The following is a 19,521-nucleotide window of genomic DNA, read 5'->3' on the forward strand; positions in this document are numbered from 1 at the left end:
GGTACTGTGCAGTCATCACACAGAGGCCAGGAATCCTGTCCCTCGGGAGACCACCTGGCGAGGGAGTAGACCTGCCTCGAACCTCCTAGAGCACAGTGGAGTATAGGTGCTGGCGTGAAGCCCACGAAGGAGCATGTGGGATGATGAAAAAGATGTACCGGAAACCATCCTCTTCTCTGGCTGACTTCCACTTTAGCACCACCCCTCACTGATACTCTAAGAAACCAGGCTAGCAGTCTCCAGCAGCATCCCAGAATCTTGATGGACTAAGTAAGGGTTAGAGAAGAAAAAGAGAAGAGGAAACGTCAAGCAATGACCGCAGATTATTTGCAAATAATTCAGAAAACTCCCTCTGAAAATCAGTAGGCCCGATGCATAGGCACATTCGATTATTAAGAAAAATAGATACGAGCCCACAAACTAAATTCACTGAATAGAGTAAGCACAAAAGAGCAGCAGAGCTCGGATTTTGCCCAGGAGCATGTGGGAGTTCGGAAAAGTTGAGGCCGCGGGAGCAGACCTCCACGCCTCGGTTTGGGCCATCCTGAAAAACGGCATCTTTTTTACAAATATTTGTTGCAAGTATAGTCTGGGTTCTCTGTATGTAAAATACAACTGGTAGACGGGTGTCTGCCTTTCCGGAGCTTACAGTCTGGTGAGGTAGAGAAGAGAGACAGGAGCGTGTGCCACGGCAAGGGCGGAGAAGGTAGAGGACTCTGAGGGTCCAGAGGAAAACCTGGAGGCTTTGAGATCACAGAAGGCTTACAGAAGAGGTGGCTGGGCCTTGAAAACTGTTCTCTGGTTATGAGGAAAGACCACTCGGGGCAGGTTAGCATGGGCTAACCTAACGAATGGAGTCCAGGAAGCACGGGGTTATGTGCAGGGAGTCACCAGGGAATTGGGTTTCTATTTTCTCCAACTTTTTGAGACTTCAAAACTACAGAGAGCTGAACAAGATAGTTCAGTAAACTCTGTCCTTCATCTAGACTCACCAATGATTAACATTTGGCACATTCGCATCTCAATACACGTTTTTTTCTTTCTTTTTTTTGGAGTGGGGTGAGGTGGGTGAATTAACCTGAAAATAGCTGGCTGTCATTCTCACACTTGAGGCCGTGAATACTTGAGCCTGTATGTCCGAAGAACAAGGACATTCCTCAACAGGACCAGAGTATCACCATCACACTCAAGACATTGAACAGTGATACAACCATCGTATTTAATATGAACATATTTAAATTGCCCCAACTGTCCCAATAATAGTAGTAGTTCCTTCAAGCCCCTATCCCCAGACCCGGGATCCAATCCGTTGCATCTAGCTCTCACATCTCTTTCGTCCATCTGTCCGTCCTTCTTCCTTCCTTCCTTTTTTTCCCTCTTCCCTTCAAGATATTTATTTGATAGAGTGAGCGCACAACCAAGGGGAACAGCAGAGTGAGAGGGAGAAGCAGACCCCCTGCTGAGCGGGGAGCCCCTACACAGGGCTCGATCCCAGGACCCTGAGATCATAACCTGAGCCCAAGGGAGACACTTAACCAACTGAGCCACCCAGGAGCCCCTATTTATTTATTTCTAAAGATTTTATTTATTTTAGAGGACATGAGCAGGGGGAGGGACAGCGGGAGAGGGACAAGCAGATTCCCTGCTGAGTAGGGAGCCAGATGCTAGTCTCCATCCCAGAACCCTGAGATCGTGACGTGAGCTGAAACCAAGAGTTGGATGCTTAACTGAGCCACCCAGACGCCCCTAGTCTCCTTTTAGAGCCTTCTTTTGGAAGTAGGTGGATAGGTGTCTCTCGTCATTGATATTTTTGAAGGGTCTAGGCAGTTATTTGTAAAATGTCTCACAAACTGCATTTATCTATTTTTTTTAAGTTTTTTTTTTTTATTTATTTGACAGATCACAAGTAGGCAGAGAGAGAGGAGGGAGGAGGCAGGCTCTCCGCTGAGCAGAGAGCCCGATGCGGGACTCGATCCCAGGACCCCGAGACCACGACTCGAGCCGAAGGCAGAGGCTTTAACCACTGAGCCACCCAGGCGCCCCTATCTATTTTTTTTTCTAAGGATTTCAGGTGAAATTTTTTTGGTTAGAATACTGCAGAGGTGATACGTATTTTTTCATTGCCTGTATCAAGAGAAACATTGTCCTCTTCTCTCATTTTTGATAATGCCAAGATTGATCATTTGGCTAAGGTGTCTGTCACACCTTCCCACCTTCAGGGCACTTTTACATAAATAATCTGTTGGGGGATGATAATTCTAGACCGTTCACTTAGACCAGTGATTTCGGTATCCACTGATGATCTATTTCTGAATCAGTTACTTCACTGGAGTTTGCAAAGTGGTGAGTTTTTCTAAATCTTTCTACATTCATTCACTGGCAGCCTTCAGTAGATAACAGATTTCCCTTCTCTACACTTCTCTCTCTCCCTCTCTGCCTCCCTTCCTTTCTCTCTGAATATTACTACAGGCTCATGGTTTCCCTTTACATTCAATGCGTTCACAATCTGTTGCTGTCATTTTTAAAAAATGTTCAAATTGTCCCAGATTCAGCAGGAATCCCTTCCTGCTGGCTCCTGTGTCCTTTTGACGTGTCCCCATCACTATTTGAGCACTTCCTTACTTTCAGGGACAATGTTCCTGGCTCACCTTGACCTTTGCCAGCCCCAGTCCTTTTCCCAGGAGCCCTGGATCCTTTTACTGGAGAATGTATTTAGAAACCTACATAAACCTTGGCACCTGGGTGGCTCAGTTGGTTAGAAACCTCAATAAACCTAATTTACTGGAGTAGGGGGTTCAAGGGAAGTGGTAGAAAGATTGAAAACAGATCTTGGGGCAGGGTTGGGGGGAGCTTGAAGACCAGGCCAAAGAGTTTGGTTTTACTCTGTGGGCTTTAGGGAGCCAACCACTGAAAGCCAAGAGCAGGGGAGTGATTGTAGTGAGCAAATGCCACTGTGAGGAAAGAGCAGGGGGACGGGGGTACAAATTGGAACACCAGGGAGAGAGTGGTGATCGGTACATAGAAAATGAATTGAAAAATAGGCTGAAGCAAACCCGCAAAGACAAAAGAAAGGAAATGTGATCCGTCCACCATGTGGATCATCTGAATAATACATAATCATAAGTTTTACAGTGAATCGTGATTTAACCAATTGCAACAATTATTTTTGGAATGTGATCGCGTGTGTGAGGTTTGGGGAAATGTAAGAGGGTTATGTCCTCATCTTCCATTCAAGAAAAGTCAGCAGCTAATACTAAAACTGAGCAGCTAAAAAAACAGCAACATATATGTTCAGAAATATTCAGAAAATGGAGGCAAAAAATTAGTGGAAATAGCTTTTAACCTTAAAAACAAAACTGTCCTTTATTTCACCAGCAAAATGGGTTAATTCAGGAATAGGAAATCACAATTCAGAACCCACAGGTTACAGCAAAACCATAGACATGTCTACAGAACAAAGCACAGGAAACCTTGATGGAGAAAAGGGAGAAGTTGGGAAGGCTATTAGGAACAAGCCCATTGGTGGAAACTGGGAGTTGGAAGTGTGGTGGCTTCTCATTGGCTGAATGCTGACTCTCTCATTGGCTTGGCTGTTGCTGGGGGAGTAGGAAAGCTTTCTTCCTGTTGATGGGGTAGTGAAGTATGGGCTTCTTCGTATAGAAGAAGCAATTTACCAGTCTTAAATTGTGAGAGCTCCCACTTCTGGCCTTCTGGTTCCATTTTAAATGAAGTTACCTTTTACCATTTTTTTTTTTTTAAACTTTATTTATTTATTTGAGAGAGAGTATGAGTGAGGAGAAGGTCAGAGAGAGAAGCAGACTCCCCATGGAGCTGGGAGCCCGATGCGGGACTCGATCCCGGGACTCCAAGATCATGACCTGAGCTGAAAGCAGTCGCTTAACCAACAGAGCCACCCAGGCGCCCACCTTTTACCATTTTTTAAAAAAAGATTTTATTTATTTATTTGACAGACAGAGATCACGAGTAGGCAGAGGGGCAGGCAGAGAGAGAGGGGGAAGCAGGCTCCCCACTGAGCAGAGAGCCCCATGTGGGGCTCAATCCCAGAACTCTGGGATCATGTCCTGAGCCGAAGGCAGAGGCTTTAACACACTGAGCCACCCAGGTGCCCACCTTTTACCAATTTTAACACAGCTTAACAATTTGAAAATGGATGCTCGAGGGAGCAGGAAGTGCATGGGGGAGAGTTCCCCATGGCTGCTTTTTGTAGAAGCATTTGTTGTTTAAAGTACACTTACATGTTTCCTTTTGGGAACTATGCTCATTTTACCATTTTAAAGATATAATTTCAATGTAGTTTAAAACATTTTAAAAGAAGAGGGGCACCTGGCTGGCTCAGTTGTGCATAGAGCCTACTTAAAAATAAATTAAGACATTTTAGGGGCACCTGGGTGGCTCAATGGGTTAAAGCCTCTGCCTTCGGCTCAGGCCATGATCCCAGGGTCCTGGAATTGAGCCCCGCATCGGGCTCTCTGCTCCACAGGGAGCCTGCTTCCTCCTCTCTCTCTCTCTCTGCCTACCTGCGATCTCACTTATTCAAATAAATAAATAAAATCTTTAAAAAAAATAAATTAAGACATTTTAAAAGAAGAAAGTCATTATAGTAGTAAGGTTGGGCCAGAAATAATAAAGGCCTGAAGTAGGATGTTGTGGGGATGGCAAGAAAGGGATAGTTCAAGATTTCGTGCGGGTAGAATAGACGTTATCTGGTTGACCCTGTGGCTGTGGAGCTGGAGAAGTCAAGCCTGAGCCTGTGAGGTTGTGAGTGGGGCACTAAACAGAAATGGAAACCATCCAGATAAAGCAGATGATGAAGGGAAAGAAGATGGTGAGATTGTGGGTTTGGGATGTTTTGAGTTTGAGGATCCAACGGGACAGGGAGGAAAAGACCAGCTGGAACTGTCTGAGCAAGGGTTTGTGTCTGAATCAATGGCGGAGGGTTATGTGGCAGGGCACAAGTCCCCGTGACACAGACCACAGAAACAGATCTCGCTGACTGAGCTCATGTCCTAAAACTACCCAGCGGAGATCCACGTAGAGAAATGAGCGGTGCTTCTCTAGACAGTCTTACTCTTCCAGCCAAGCACCCACAGCTGACTTGGAGCAGTAGAAGCTTTGGTGCAGATACCCAGAAACGACACATTTTAATCTCTGCCCCTTTTTATTAACTTGTTTATTCAAATGTTGGGAAAGAAAACCACGAATTTCGCTACAATTACAATTTTAAGAAGCCTTGAGCGTTTAGTGAAAGCGGATGTGGGCTGGAACAATCGGGAAAAGGCGTTAGGAAGTGTGGGATTTAGATGCCCAGAGGAGAAAAAAGTACATTTCCGGCAGTTGGTAGTAATAAAGCTGATGAATTCCGGGAATTAGAAGGAAGTAGTCAACTTGGGGCCTTGCTTGGTCAAGAGCTTGAAGACTGAACAGGAAGAGCAAACTGAGTAGAGTTTTTGTTGTTGTTGTTGTTTAAAGATTTTTATTTATTTGACAGACAGATTACAAGCAGGCAGAGAGAGAGAGAGGGGAAGCAGGCTCCCTGCTGAGCAGAGAGCCCGATGTGGGGCTCGATCCCAGGACCCTGAGACCATGAGACCATGAGACCATGACCTGAGCCGAAGGTAGAGGCCTTAACCCACTGAGCCACCCAGGCGCCCCTCAGTAGAGTTTTGTCTGCCACAGGAGTCAACAAAAATATCAGAGCAGGAAACTGATAGTTACATTAATTTAGTCTGTTCTACTTTTTTCTTTCTTTTTAAATTTATTTTTTTTAAGTAAGTTTTACGCCCAAGGTGGGACTTGAACTCATGACCCCTGCGATCAAGAGTTGCATGCTCTACTAACTGAGCCAGCTAGGTACCCCCCGATTCTCCCATTTTAGATCTCTGTCTCACCAACACCAGGGTTGGGTTCTAGCCTACGGTGGCCCCAAGCCCTGAAATGATTACAGTCCCTATTCTCATGTGCAATTAGGAGCTTTTTTTGAAATATCAAAATTTTCCAAAATGTGTTTCTTAATGTTTTTGGAGTCCTTACTCTGTGTGTCATCTCCTATTAGGTACCTGGTCCTACAAGTGTCCATCCCGTTTGTCACCTAGTATGTGCCTCTTGAATCTGTCTCCCATGATCTTATTACATTTGGATTCCTTCTAAGTGGTCACTCCAAGCATCACACGCTGTGACCACGGTGATCTCTTCCTTTGCCACTCTGATCTCTTGATACTTTCCACCTCAACACCTCTGAAGTTTTAGGTCTGTTGTCCTGAATTTACCAACTCGGCCCTGCTGCTCCTCCTGCCAAGAACGTACATCTCTCATTTCTCTGCCTAGGGAAAGTGCTACTTATCTTTTCACAGTCAACTCAAATGCTCTGTCTTCTGAGGTTGCTCCTAATCCTCCTAGAAGAAAAGGCTACTGAAGAAGGACATTCTCCCATCTCTGCTAAGGGTTCAGAGGCACCTCCATAGCGATGGTGTCTGACCTGGAACTTAACACTTTACTGGGGTTGGGGGAGGGGGGATACGTCTCACCTCAAAATGAGAAGAAAAGGAGAGAAGGGCCTGGCACTGGCATGTGCCACGGCTTTCAGGGACACCTCAAAGTCTAGCTCTGCTCAAGGACAGGCTGGAAAGTAGGTACATTCTGAGGTCAGTGATCTTTGCACCAAAGGGGAGGATTTACTAGAGAGAGAATTATGGATGTGTTTCAGGTTATGCTGGAACACGTCGGGGACGACGTGGTGCAGTCTGCTTGGAGAAACGGCTGGAATGTCCTCACTCTCCCGGCCTTCAGTGCTGACTTCCTACTGTGCACTTCGCAGAGCCCGGATCACAGTCCTGTCCTACTTGGGCCTCTTATTTGCTCAGGGCAGGCTCTCATTTTCTCCCCTCTGCAGCTCCCAGTACAGGGCCCTGAACGCTGGAGGTGCCAGCAAAGGCTACCCGAATTAATGGGTATATCTTTAATAGGTACGCCCTTGAATATATTTTTCCAAAGAAGCTTGTCTATCATCTTTTTCCGCCAAGCTCCTAAAAACAAGCATCATACCCAGGTCTCAACCTCACTCTCTTCCAGAAGTTAACTTCGGGGTGAGCAATACTGAGGCTCCAGCGGTCCTTCAGCAGAACCTTCGCGGGGGTAAGGTCCTGGGTTTCTTCCCGCCAACGCCTCCTCCCTTCCGCCCCACCCGCGCATCCCCGGGCGTGGCCGAGCGCGGCGCCTTTAAGGAGGGGGCGGAGCACAAGTGGAAAGACAAAGCCCCTGGCCGCGCGCTCCCCCTCCCCCTCCGGCGCACCACACGGACAGTGGTGCCCGGATGTCGGTGTCGCCGTCGGTGACAGATGGCGCAGTGTCTGTATATGTTAAGGGGCTTCTCTAGCCTGACCTCTTTGAATTCCAGGCCTTTCGGTCCCCCGCTGTCCCCCATTTTCAACTCCGCTGCTGGAGGCCCTTAGGCCTCACAACAGCGCTTACATAACGTGACCTTTCACCTCTTCATACTGCCCTCTAGTGCGCTGCAACCCAACTACGCGGCCGGGAAAGGGGGCGGGACTCAAGCGCCAGAGCGGCAGCTCCCCTGAGCCAATAGACTGTGAGCCCTGATCAGCTCTCCGCCTATTGGAGCATTCGCCACCGGCGCCACAGGGGAGCAAGTTAGTGTGTGCGCTGGCCGGGCGGGGGGGAGGAGGGGAATCTCCCGCCATTTTTCAATAATTTCCTCCGGTGCAGCTGAGCAGGAGTCGTGACTGCCGAACGCGGGGACCCGCAGCGAAGGTTGGGCCGGAGGCTGCCGGGCGGCGCAGCGGTGTGCGTGGGAGTTCCGTGTCCTCGCGTCCCGTTGCATGGCCCTCGCGCGGCCGCGCCAGCACTGAGGGAGCCGAGTTCGCGCCGCCCTCTCACCCCTCCCCTCCCCCACCCCACCCCCGGGAACCAGGCGCTCGCTCCGGGCCGCGGGGCCTAGTGCTGCGCCGCGGGCTCGCCGAGGAGCCGCCGCCTTCCGGGCCGCTGCCTCCGCCGCTACCACCGCCGCGATGGCGCCGCTCCTGGGCCGCAAGCCCTTCCCGCTGGTGAAGCCGCTTCCCGGCGAGGAGCCGCTCTTCACCATCGCGCACACTCAGGAGGCCTTCCGCACCCGGGAGTATCCTTTCCAGCGCGGCCGCCGGGCCGCCCGCGGGGTGGGGCGGGATGGGCCGGGGGGCTCGCCGGGGCCGGGCGGGCCGCGCAGCCCGCGCGGGTGGCAGCTGTCAGCGCGCCGGGCGCCGGAGGGCCTGCATCCCGAGCCGGAGCTCGAGCCCGCCGTTCCGCGGGGGTGGGGGCGCGGGCCGGCCCGGAGCTCCGCGCCCTCCATCCTTTCCACCGGCTCCGCACTTTGTCCCCGGGCCTCGCTTTCGACCAGCGGCGCCCCTGCCCCCGGGTGGCTTTAGGCCCGAAGCACGGACGGGAGACGGCTTTCCTTCTGCTGCGTTTTTCTTTCCTTTTAAATTAAACCTTCAACTTAAGTTTTTGAAATTGTACCCACGCGGCCTCGTGATCCGGCTTGTGCAAGATTTTTTTTTTTTTTTTTTTTTTTGGGTTTTTTCCCGGCCCCCCCCAGGGCTTTTGTTTTTTTTTGCTTTTTTTTTTTTTTTTTTTTTTTTTTTTCCTCCCCTCCTCCGGAGTGGAGACCTGAGGCTGGTGATGAGCTGACAAGACCGTGAGGCGCGTCACCAAGAGCGGATTCCCAGACTTAGGGGAAGGGCAAGGAAAAGTTGTCTCGGAGGAGCCTGCCTTCCCCGGCTCGCCCAGGTCTGAAATGCTGACGGCCGAAGAGGCGATCGGCACGCATTGGACAAACACCGAGGCATGCTTCAAGTTTTCATGGTGCATTTCAGAAATGGGAGACTGGTGTTTTCCAGAAGACGCACCCCCTCTTTTCTGATGGCTGAAGGTTCCTTGCACAAGCTCGGTCTTTCCGTTGTATGACGTTGATTTACTTTTTTTTTCTTTTATGGATGCCCGATTTGAAGCTTCAGTGTAAAAAGTAGATTGCCGAATCACGCTTTTTTTAGGCAAAGCTTCAAGGCCGAAGGCCACTGTATTACGGAGTTTCATCAGCCCTTTCCTTGGAAGCACTGGGTTTTTTAGTTTCTCTCTGCTTCTTTGCCCTCCGTATGGGAGGAGGTGCCCATGCGAGCGATGTCATTTGATTTCATGTCTCTTTGATCCTCTCTTTAATGCAGTCTTGTACAAGATAACCTCATTCTTGTTCCAGTGCGGTTTGTGGAGTTGGATGTTTACGTACAAAAGGACCCAGAAAGTGGGCCCGTGCTGTTAGGAAGGCTCTTGGAGAAAGACAGCTGGAGTAGCATCTTGTAGCTGAAATGGATCTCGGGGATGGTCAGGTTCTCCTGCCTCGTTTGCCAGGTGGGCCCAGAGGGTTGAGGTTGACCTGTTAAAGGTCAGACACTGAAATGATGAAAGTCAGGGGTAGGATGCAGTGCTTTTTCTACCGTATCCCTATAAGTAGATCCAGAAAAAAAGGCAAGTTCCGTGTCGTGGTTTGAGGTGAGGTGCCTTTCAGGGACGGGTTCAGGTGGTAATGCGGTTCTTTTTCTTGTCCTGTTAGGACTTTCAGAAAGCTTTGGAGAAGTACTCCACCTCCGCTGAGCACAGCATTATTCTAACGGTGTCCTACTTTTTATTTTTGTTTAATTTTTTAAAAAAGATTTTTATTTATTTAGTTGGCAGAGACAGACACAGCAAGAGAGGGAACACAAGCAAGGGGAGTGGGAGAGGGAGAATCAGGCTTCCCACGGAGCAGGGAGCGGATGCGGGGCTCCATCCCAGGACGCTGAGATCAGGACCTGAAGCAAAGGCAGATGCTTAACGACTGAGCCACCCAGGCGCCCCTTGTTTTTATTTTTTGAGATATTTAAAAACATCAGTGGGGTAAAAAAATTACTGTAGGAATCTGCCATATCCTTTTAAAACGGTATTTAAATATCATTTTTTGAACACTTGATGGGTACTCACTAATACTATCAGATGTTTATTTTTCATGTCTGGTTCTAGTGTAGCATGCGAAACACGCAGTAGAGACAAGTTCAAAGTCTGATAGGTATTGAGCCATGTAAAAAATGGTTATAGATGGTTAATTTAGAACTGGCAGCCCTGGCCTTTTTGTATCCTTTACTGAAATCATTGAAATGTAGTCCTGTATTGGAGGAGGTTCTGTTAACAATGACAGTAGAAAATGGAAACCTGAAACTTTTTTTTTTTTTTTAAGATTTTATTTATTTGACAGAGGTCACAAGCAGGCAGGGAGGCAGGCAGAGAGAGAAGGGGAAGCACGCTCCCCGCGGAGCAGAGAGACTGATGCGGGGCTCGGTCCCAGGACCCTGGGATCATGACCTGAGCCGAAGGCAGAGGCCTTAACCCACTGAGCCTCCCAGACGCCCGAAACCTGAAACTTTAAGTGTTAGGTATTTAAAAAAAATTCATTAAAAAAATCTCCTATGCTGGTATTTAGAACCCTTTTTAACAAAGGAGTTCTTAAATTGAGTTGCATAATGAGGGGGAAATTGCTTCCTTGGGAATTTCTACAAGTGTACGCACTTCAAGGATGCTTTTAAACAGTTGTACTGTGTGGTTCGCAGGTTATTACGTTTATTAGGCTCTTAGTGATTTCATAGGGAACAAGTATGTGGTTGGTTAACAGCTGCATTTGAAGTATGTTCTTTCTGCTTCTTAATTTATATTTACAATTCTGTTTTTAATAGAATTTGATACTTTAATTTTCTCCTAACACTTACTTTTGATTGCATGTATATGCCAGAGCAAATCAGTGAGATGTTTTATTAACTCAACGCTGTGAGTGTTGGTATGTTCTTTGAAGGCATTATTGTACCTCCTCATTAAACTTACAGTGGTAGCTGGGAATGATGCACACATTTAATGACTGAGTTTTATACATTGATGATTATGTTTATTATATTACAGCTTTGAATCTATGGTACAAAAGTTGCTTCCTGGGTTAGTCCTAAGGCAGAACACTGGATCTTCCTTGGTGAGAGTAACTTTATCAGAATCATTCTTGATGAGATTATCTGACAACAGGATAATCACAGTGGCTAAATCAAGATGGGTTTTGAGGAGGAACGGAAACTGCACGCAGCCTGCTGTAGGCTGGGGTTTTTGTTGTGTAGCTTTAACTGTCCTCCTCCTTAAAGCTTAGAAACAACTGCTTTGTAATCTTTGTAGCCTCAATATACGAGAGCTTTTAAAAGGTCTGATGAGGAGGGGTTGTAAGAACAGTTCATCTGGCAGTAGGCAAGAGTGAGTAGAGCATGTTTTAAGAGTTGGAGTTAAATTGTCGTTGCAAGCCAGGATTTTTTACTGGATGTTGGAATAGTGAGTTTGTATGTTGATTTTTATAATTTAATTTCTTTAAAGTTACACTAAATGAGAGTTGCTTTTCACTTGATGAAGACTGTTCCAAAGACAAAATAAAAAGCAGATTTTGAGTTGGTGCTTTGTCATTTCACATGGAACTCTGAGGGTTATAGTTATACTTGTTTAACCTCCATACTTTTCTGGGCCACTTCCTTTCAGGCTATCAAGTACTTTATTGAAAGAAACAGTCCTTACAAGGCTAAAGAGAACAAAGAAGCAGCATATTGTGGTAAGGAGGTAGCTCTTGAAATCACAAAAAAGTAGGTGCATAATGAGATATATAGGATTGATTTGAGAACATCTTGTCGTTTATAACTTACACAACCTTTGGAGAATTGCTTTGACATTTTGTCTGCAATTATATGTGCAACAGTGGCTGGAACATGAAAACCTCAATTGGCATTTGCTCTGAGTAGTTATTTGAGAGTAAGTGACTTATTTTGGTAACCTAAAATCTGAAATAGGATTTAGAGGCAGCTGACCGAATATCCTTGTAATGGACTTTTTTTCCTCTTGATTTTGACTTTTTTTCGTTCTTTCTCCGGTAATAACCAGAACAGAGTTACATAAACTTAAAAATACCCAATGTTGAGGTTGTAGGAATTCTAGTTTTGAACTTTTGAGATTAATCTTAGATGACTAGTCAATTAAAATTTTTATTGTTAGAGGGCATTCATTCATTCCTAGATGTAAACCTTATTAGGTAGATAGTGTTGTCCAATAGAAACATCATGTGCCAAATAAATAAATAAAATTAAGAAAAAAAGGGAGGGATGCCTGGGTGGCCCTGTTGGTTTAAATGTTTGCCTTTAGCGCCGTCCTGATGGGTCCTGGGATCGAGGCCCGCATCACGCTCCTTACTCAGCAGAGCCTGCTGCTCCCTCTGCTTGTGCATGCACGCTCTCCCTCTGAAAAATAATTAAAGTCTTAAAAAAAAAAATACAATGTGAGCCATGTGGGATTAAAGGTTTTCTAGTGGCCACATGTGGAAAAAAAGGTGAAAAAGAGGACAGACATAACTTTTCTTATTCCAGGACCCAGGCTGAAGGAGCAGTTCTTGTCTCTAACGTGCTTTTCTAGTGGCCGAAAGACCTGGAGAACACCAGGATGGCTTTTTCAGCTTCTTGGTGGTGGCATCTATCCTGTCTGTCCACATCTGTTCACCGAAGCAAGTCATGTGGCCGAGCCTAGCATCAGTGGGGAGGGTTGGGGGATGGGCACTACTCCTGTCTGAGACCTTGCAAGCCACAGGGCAGAGGATGAAGTAGAATCCTTTTCTGGAACAGAGGTGACTGTGTGGAAAGAAGAGTACAATCTACCCTATTTCAGGGTTAGGGAGTGTTTCCTGGGGGAGGTTACTTCTCAGTTGAGATCTACAGTATAAGCAGAATGTTGTAGTTAGATGAAGAGTAGAGGACTGTGCTTTTTGAAGAGTTTGTGAATTTGAAGGTTCTTGAATTTTAACACTTGGAAGAGGTTTTCTGTAGCTGGAGTGAAGAAGTGGGAATGGAGATAGAACTGCCAAGTGGGGCTGGACATAGATCCTTGGCAGACAGGTTGAGGAATTTGGTCTTTGTCGTAAGTTTATGGGAAGCGGTTTATAAATCTGAGCAGGGTAGACGCTGACTCTTAGGAAGCTGTCTGTGGCTGCCGTGTTGAGAATGGATCTGTAGCCTGAAGACAAGCGGCCATGAAACTAGGGAGGCCATTATGCAGTAAACCAGGCCACAGGTCTGGAGGTCTGCACAAATTTACTACCCCTTGAGGAGTACAGTAGATTTCAGAAATAAGTCAGGGAGATTTTTTTTTTTTTTAAGATTTTATTTATTTATTTGACAGAGATCACAAGTAGGCAGAGAGGCAGACAGAGATCACAAGTAGGCAGAGAGGCAGGCAGAGAGAGAGAGGAAGGGAAGCAGGCTCCCCGATGAGCAGAGAGCCCGATGCGGGACTCGATCCCAGGACCCTGAGATCATGACCTGAGCCAAAGGCAGCGGCTCAACCCACTGAGCCACCCAGGCACCCAAGTTAGGTAGATTTGATAGGATTTGGTGATTGGGGAGGAAACAAGGATAATGTTGTGGTTGTCATTTGGTTAGTGGGTCATTCTCAGATAAGAAGAGAACGCTGGAAGAGGGGCTAGTCGTTTTTTCCTTTTCGTTTTGCTTGGGAATGGGTGGGGAGGGTAGGAAGTGAGTGTTTAGTTTGGAAGTTTTTCTTTTGAGTTGCTGTGCATATATCGGAATGGAGGTGTCTGTATTGCTGGTGTATTCTAGGGGTCTGGAGTTCAGAGAGGAGACTGAGCTGGTGATAGAAATTCCTGGCAGATAGGTAGTAGTTGAAGTTAGGGGAATGGATGCAGTCAGTCCCCCAGAATGAGAATGCTCTTCTGATAGTGAATTTTCAAAGGAGGGTGAGAAAGATAAGTCTCAGAGTAGGAGGCTCTTTTATGGTTTGCAAATGCGTAATCAGTAAAAAATTATTTGGTATTTAAGGGGCGCCTGGGTGGCTCAGTGGGTTAAATAAAGCTTCTGCCTTCAGCTCAGGTCCTGGGATCGAGCCCCACATCAGGCTCTCTGCTCAGGAGGGAGCCTGCTTCCTCCCCCTCTCTGCCTGCCTCTCTGCCTACTTGTGATCTGTGTCTGTCAAATAAATGAAATCTTTAAAAAAGGGACGCCTGGGTGGCTCAGTTGGTTAAGCAGCTGCCTTCAGCTCAGGTCATGGTCTCAGGGTCCTGGGATCGAGCCCCACATCCCCACATCAGGCTCCTTGCTCGGCAGGGAGCCTACTTCTCCCTCTGCCTCTGCCTGCCACTCTGTCTGCCTGTGCTCACTCTCTCTGACAAATAAATAAATAAAATCTTTAAAAAAATCCTTAAAAAATTTTGGTATTTAAATACGTATTTGAGGAAAAAAGCTTCTCTCTTTTCTTTCTTAAAAGAATAAAAATCATGGAACTTGCTCAACAAAATCTTGATTGGTGGAGTGATTTTCAGTCCTGTGGGAGCCAGAGGCTTGCTTCCCAGTGTGAATATATTTGCATTTCAGGGGCCGGCGGGCAAATGAGATTTTAAAGGAAGAAGAACTGGGTTTAAAAACAAATACGTTTGAGAAGAAGGTTGTTTGGGTGAGAAGCATAAAAGACCAGAGGAGGATTACCAGTGAGGCCAATTAAAATGTTTAAAAATGTTGTGGCTAGCTGAGAAGTGAGGTTCAGAAGCTGAATTTGAATAATGGCTCTGTTGCGGAAGAGGAAGGATTGAACTGAGCAGTAAGTGCGTGGTTGCACTTAGGGACTGAAGAACTGAGGAGGATTCCTTGGTTTCTGACTTGGACACGAGGGTCTTTCAGTGGGAATCACTGTTACCGACACATCTTAGGAAGGAGGGAAGGGGTAATAAAAGGTTGGATTGTAGGTATCACTGAGGCATCCGGGTGATACCACGTAGCTGGCCCTGTAGGTCTAGATCAAAGGAGGATGACTGGGCACATTATTCCTGCCTTTAAAAATAACGCTAATAACAAAAGCTAAAATTCTTTCTTTAGGACATGTTTGTCTCACATTCTCTCTGATCATCTAGTGAATTTCTTCAGTGTAAGTAAATACTGCGTTAGAATTATCAGATGTTTTGAATGTTTCAGTCCGCTTACTGATTCTGTCATTATTTTACCTCCCCTTCCCCAGTGGAAATAGACAAAACCAGAAAACAAACTTATCTTGTTGATCAGTTACGATCATGTCGCTGTGGAAGGCATGCTGTTTCCTGCCTGTAAGTTTTTATAAATTTTCAGTGAGATTGAATTTACGTAATATTATATGGATGCTTGCCTCCTGGCTTTTGGTGGTACTGCTCTTTTGTTCAGTCGTTTAAATAATAGTACCCCCAGCCCCCAGGAAAATAGACTTACTGTTTTGCTTTTGGCAGACCCAGAGAAAGGTACAGTAAGGGAAGGTGCTATACTCTTGGCTAAAACTACTGTTTCTGGATTACTTCTGGATTTTTCCCCGTCCTCTGTCTTTTCACTGATCATTAACCCTGGAAAACAAAGAATCTTCATATATAAACAATGAATTATTTGTTTAGTTGTAAGGTAATATTGCAGACGGGCTGTTTAAATACATTTATGTCAACTACTATAAAAAGCGTCACTTGGAAAGTACAGAGATTGGCAGCTAATTCCGTAGTTGTGGTATCAGTTTATTTTCTTGGTAGCGTCTGTTGCTGTGCCTAATTAGTTAGTTGTCATTTGAATTTGAATGTGGCTGGCTGATAGTGAATTCTAGTCCGGATGGGTGTGGAAAGTTACCATTTATATGGCGCTAACTAAAGGCCGATCTCTTCATCTGCCTTACAAAGACTGAACAAGCGTTTCTTTCTTTTTTTTTTTTTTTTAAGATTTTATTTATTTATTTGACAGACAGAGATCACAAGTAGGCAGAGAGGCAGGCAGAGAGGGGAAAGCAGGCTCCCCGCTGAGCAGAGAGCCCAATGTGGGGCTCGATCCCAGGACCCCGAGACCATGACCTGAGCTGAAGGCAGAGGCTTAAACCACTGAGCCACCCAGGCGCCCCTGAACAAGCGTTTCTTAAGCGACTTGTGAGTGTAGTATTATTGGAGACAACGTAAAGACTGGGTAAATATGGTATCAAAATTATTTTTAGGGCTTTATGGAATTTATTTTTTTAAACTCTAAGGACCGGGCGCCTGGGTGGCTCAGTTGGTTAAGCGACTGCCTTCAGCTCAGGTCCTGATCCTGGAGTCCTGGGATCGAGTCCTGCATCCTGCTCCCTGCTCAGCAGGGAGTCTGCTTCTCCGCTGACCTCTCTCCTCTCACACTTTCTCTCTTCCATTCTCAAATAAATAAATAAATCTTAAAAAAACAACAACAACAACAAAAACAAAACTCTGAGGACCAACCAACAGGTGATTCTGAGGTAGACTGGACGGCTTCTAGTAAATGGATCATTAGTATATGCACAGGATTATTCCAGACTGCCTGTGAAACTGGGGCAGTCCTCTCTCTCATCTTTCCATGGAGCAGACTCAAGCTTGCTGACCATCTCAGTTGTGTAACAATTCCACATACCTTAAATTCTTATTCCTTATGACTTGTGTTTAATTTACCTTTATATTATAAATTTTCAGTGCTGTGGGAGTCTTCTTAAGATGAAATAGGTGAAGTGAAGAAATCACGTAACAATACTAATTTTTAAAATTTATTTTTAAGTAATTTCTACATCCGATGTGGGGCTCGAACCAGCAATCCCAGGGTCAGGAGTTGCGTGCTCCGCCGACTGAGCCATCCAGGTGCCCCTACAATACTAATATTTTATTTGTAAAACAAAACCATGACAAACCATTTTAGTCATTCTTCAGCTTTAATCATTTTATTTGGATTTGCCACTTGAAAACTCTAATTTCTATTTTAGTTTTTTATGCTATACGTTATAGAAAGGATGCTGTAGTTTTTTCTTTATGTTATGAAGTATTTTATGGATGTGGATAAGTTGTCTCTGTTGCTTGAATATCGTTTTCCTGAGCCACCGCTAACAGAGAGTATGAGGCCCGCCTGGAAAGGTACAGTGAGCGCATTTGGACATGTAAGAGTACCGGAAGCAGTCAGCTAACACACAAGGAGGCCTGGGAGGAGGAACAGGAAGTTGCTGAACTGTAAGTAATAAAAGTATTGCTCTTCTAGCACCATCTTCATATTACTAAGAAGGGGGGAGTATTGACAGTAAAACTATATTTAAAATTATGGGCATACATTGGACTGTATTACACGAGTACAGTGTGTTGGTGTCTTAGTGCCCTTGCCTAGTGGCATTTTGCTGGTAACAAAGTACATGGAATATATAGTTGTGTACACTTAGCTGTTTACCAGGCTCTTGCGTGTTCTTGCTCTATTCTTTTACCTTGAAAATACTCTGGAAATGTAGGTTTTGTTTTGCTTTGTTTTTTTAAAGAGAGCGAGTACATGCATGAGGGGTATAGAAGGGCAGAGGGAGAAGGAGAGAATCTTAAGCAGGCTACATGCTCTGCACAGCCCAATGTGGGGCTGGCGGGGCCTGATCTCACAACCCTGAGATCCTGACCTGAGCCAAAATCAAGAGTCAGGCACTTAACCAGCTGAGCTACCCAGGCACCCCTGGAAATGTGGTTCTGAGCAAAGGAAGTTGATAATAATCTAGAAGTAATACAGAGTCAGCAATTTAGAAAGATTTCTTTATTTTGTGGTCATTTGAAATTTTAGGACAGTCTTTCAGTAGCTATCAAAAATAAATACATGGTTTGAAGACAGTTTATCTAAATGGGTTAAGCCTCTGCCTTCGGCTCAGGTCATGATCCCCGGGGTCCTGGGATCCAGCCCCATATCTGGCTCTTTGCTTGGCGGGGAGCCTGCTTCCCCCTCTCTCTCTGCCTGCCTCTCTGTCTACTTGTGATCTCTGTCTGTCAAATAAATAAATAAAATCTTAAAAAAAAAAATCCTGTCTGTGTTCAGAGTACCTACCCATCTGGGTGTTGCCTCAAAGAAAACAATTTGGGGCAGTAGGAGCATGCAAAAGATACATGAAACCAGGGGTGATAATAAAACAACTCTTCTAGGAATTGGGAAGAGAAGCTTTTTCTGTGGATTTTTTCATTGACTTCTCTTGATAGCAGATAGACTGAGAGCATACGGTTGAGTAATCTGATACTGTTCTACTCTTCTGCTGGTGTGAAGACCCTAGGTTCAGTTGACACCTGGTTCTAGTAATGGCTTCATAACTGACTAGTAATTGTTGGGTCTGTTAACCTGGTGTTTGTTCCTTCTTTGCTTGGTCACTTACATTGTTCCATTTTGGATTAGTGTAATTTATGTATATATTTTGTTTTGTACATTAGACCAGGGGTTAGCCTGCCTTATCTGTAAAGTGCCAGTTAGTAAATATTTTAGGGTCTGTGGGTTGCGTGATTTCTGTCTCAACTGTTCATCTCTGACATAGTACAGTGAAAACAGCCATAGGTAAAATGTAAATGAATGTGAATGGCTGTAAATAGAAGAGAATTTTATGTACAAAAACTAGTGGGTAGCTGAGTTTTACCCATGGGCTGTTACCGGCCCTCATAGTAGCTTGTAGACTTCTTGAGGGCAGGTCTCATGTTTGACTTATTCAGGAATTGGTTATGGTGTTTAGGCACTATCCTCTGCGCTATATAAGCATTTACGGCTTGCTCTTTGCAAATAGAGATAATGCTGCCTTTTCTGGGTGTCTTTTTGAGTCAAAGAGATGTGTGTGATGAAAATTCATTGTAAATAAAAAGATGGTGACCAGTGACCTACGATAGAGAGTATGAAGACTACTAAGGAGCAAGTCAGTGATTGTTACTTGTAATATGATTGTGTACCAGAAAAACCCAAAGAGAATCAAGTGAAACACTGTTAGGAATAAGTAAGAGAATTCACTTTCAAAATGTGAATAATGTAGGCTTTTCTATATGCAGACAAACGATGGGAATTTAGAGGCTAGGGACTAACCTGGAGTTGTTAGGGAAAACTTCATGGGGCTGCCTTTTTTTTTTTTAAAGATTTTATTTATTACAGAGAAAGAGATGGTGAGAGCAGGAACACAAGCAGGGGTAATGGGAGAGGGAGAAGCAGGCCTCCCCCAGAGCAGAGAGCCTGATGTGGGGCTCGATGCCAGGTCCCTAGGATCATGACCTGAGCCAAAGGCAGATGCTTAACGACTGAGCTACCCGGGCGCCCCTTCATGGGGCTTCTTGAGGAAGGTGAACTTGACAGGATAGTTTGTACCAAATTATAGAAGACAGGATGAGACATTTGTATTTAATTTAGTGAGTAGTGGGACAGTAATTTTTGAACAGGAGAGAAATACAAGATTGGAGTTAGGCTTTGAGATTAATCTAGAAGCAGTGTATAGGGTGAGTTAGAGAAGGACGAGCAGATGGATGTTGATGCAGGCTTCCCTGGGATAGTATTCAAATAGAGAGTCATGGCATTATTGGGAATAGAACTAATAAGATGGCTTCTGTAATTGTTCTTGAAAAGAGGGTTTTTAGCCCTAACTTTGGAA

At 45.4% G+C, this 19,521-nt stretch overlaps 1 protein-coding gene and 1 long non-coding RNA gene across 2 annotated transcripts in view; both read left to right on the top strand.

Moving 5' to 3' along the window:
- The first annotated feature begins 7,680 nt into the window (after positions 1-7,680).
- BAZ1B (bromodomain adjacent to zinc finger domain 1B) overlaps positions 7,681-19,521 on the top strand; it is a 66,378-nt gene continuing 54,537 nt past the window's right edge. The window contains exons 1-2 of the mRNA XM_032872445.1: positions 7,681-8,152; positions 17,000-17,116. Coding sequence (XP_032728336.1) covers positions 8,046-8,152; positions 17,000-17,116 — 224 coding nt within the window. The 5' untranslated portion in view covers positions 7,681-8,045. The remainder of the gene's footprint in view (positions 8,153-16,999; positions 17,117-19,521) is intronic.
- On the top strand, positions 8,667-11,726 carry LOC116876354. Its single transcript, XR_004384380.1, has 3 exons — positions 8,667-9,417; positions 10,993-11,059; positions 11,605-11,726. It is a non-coding gene; the product is annotated as an uncharacterized LOC116876354 (long non-coding RNA).

Source organism: Lontra canadensis, unplaced genomic scaffold (genome assembly GCF_010015895.1).
Source record: "Lontra canadensis isolate GAN:19392208 unplaced genomic scaffold, GSC_riverotter_1.0 scaffold45, whole genome shotgun sequence".
Lineage (NCBI taxonomy): Eukaryota > Metazoa > Chordata > Mammalia > Carnivora > Mustelidae > Lontra > Lontra canadensis.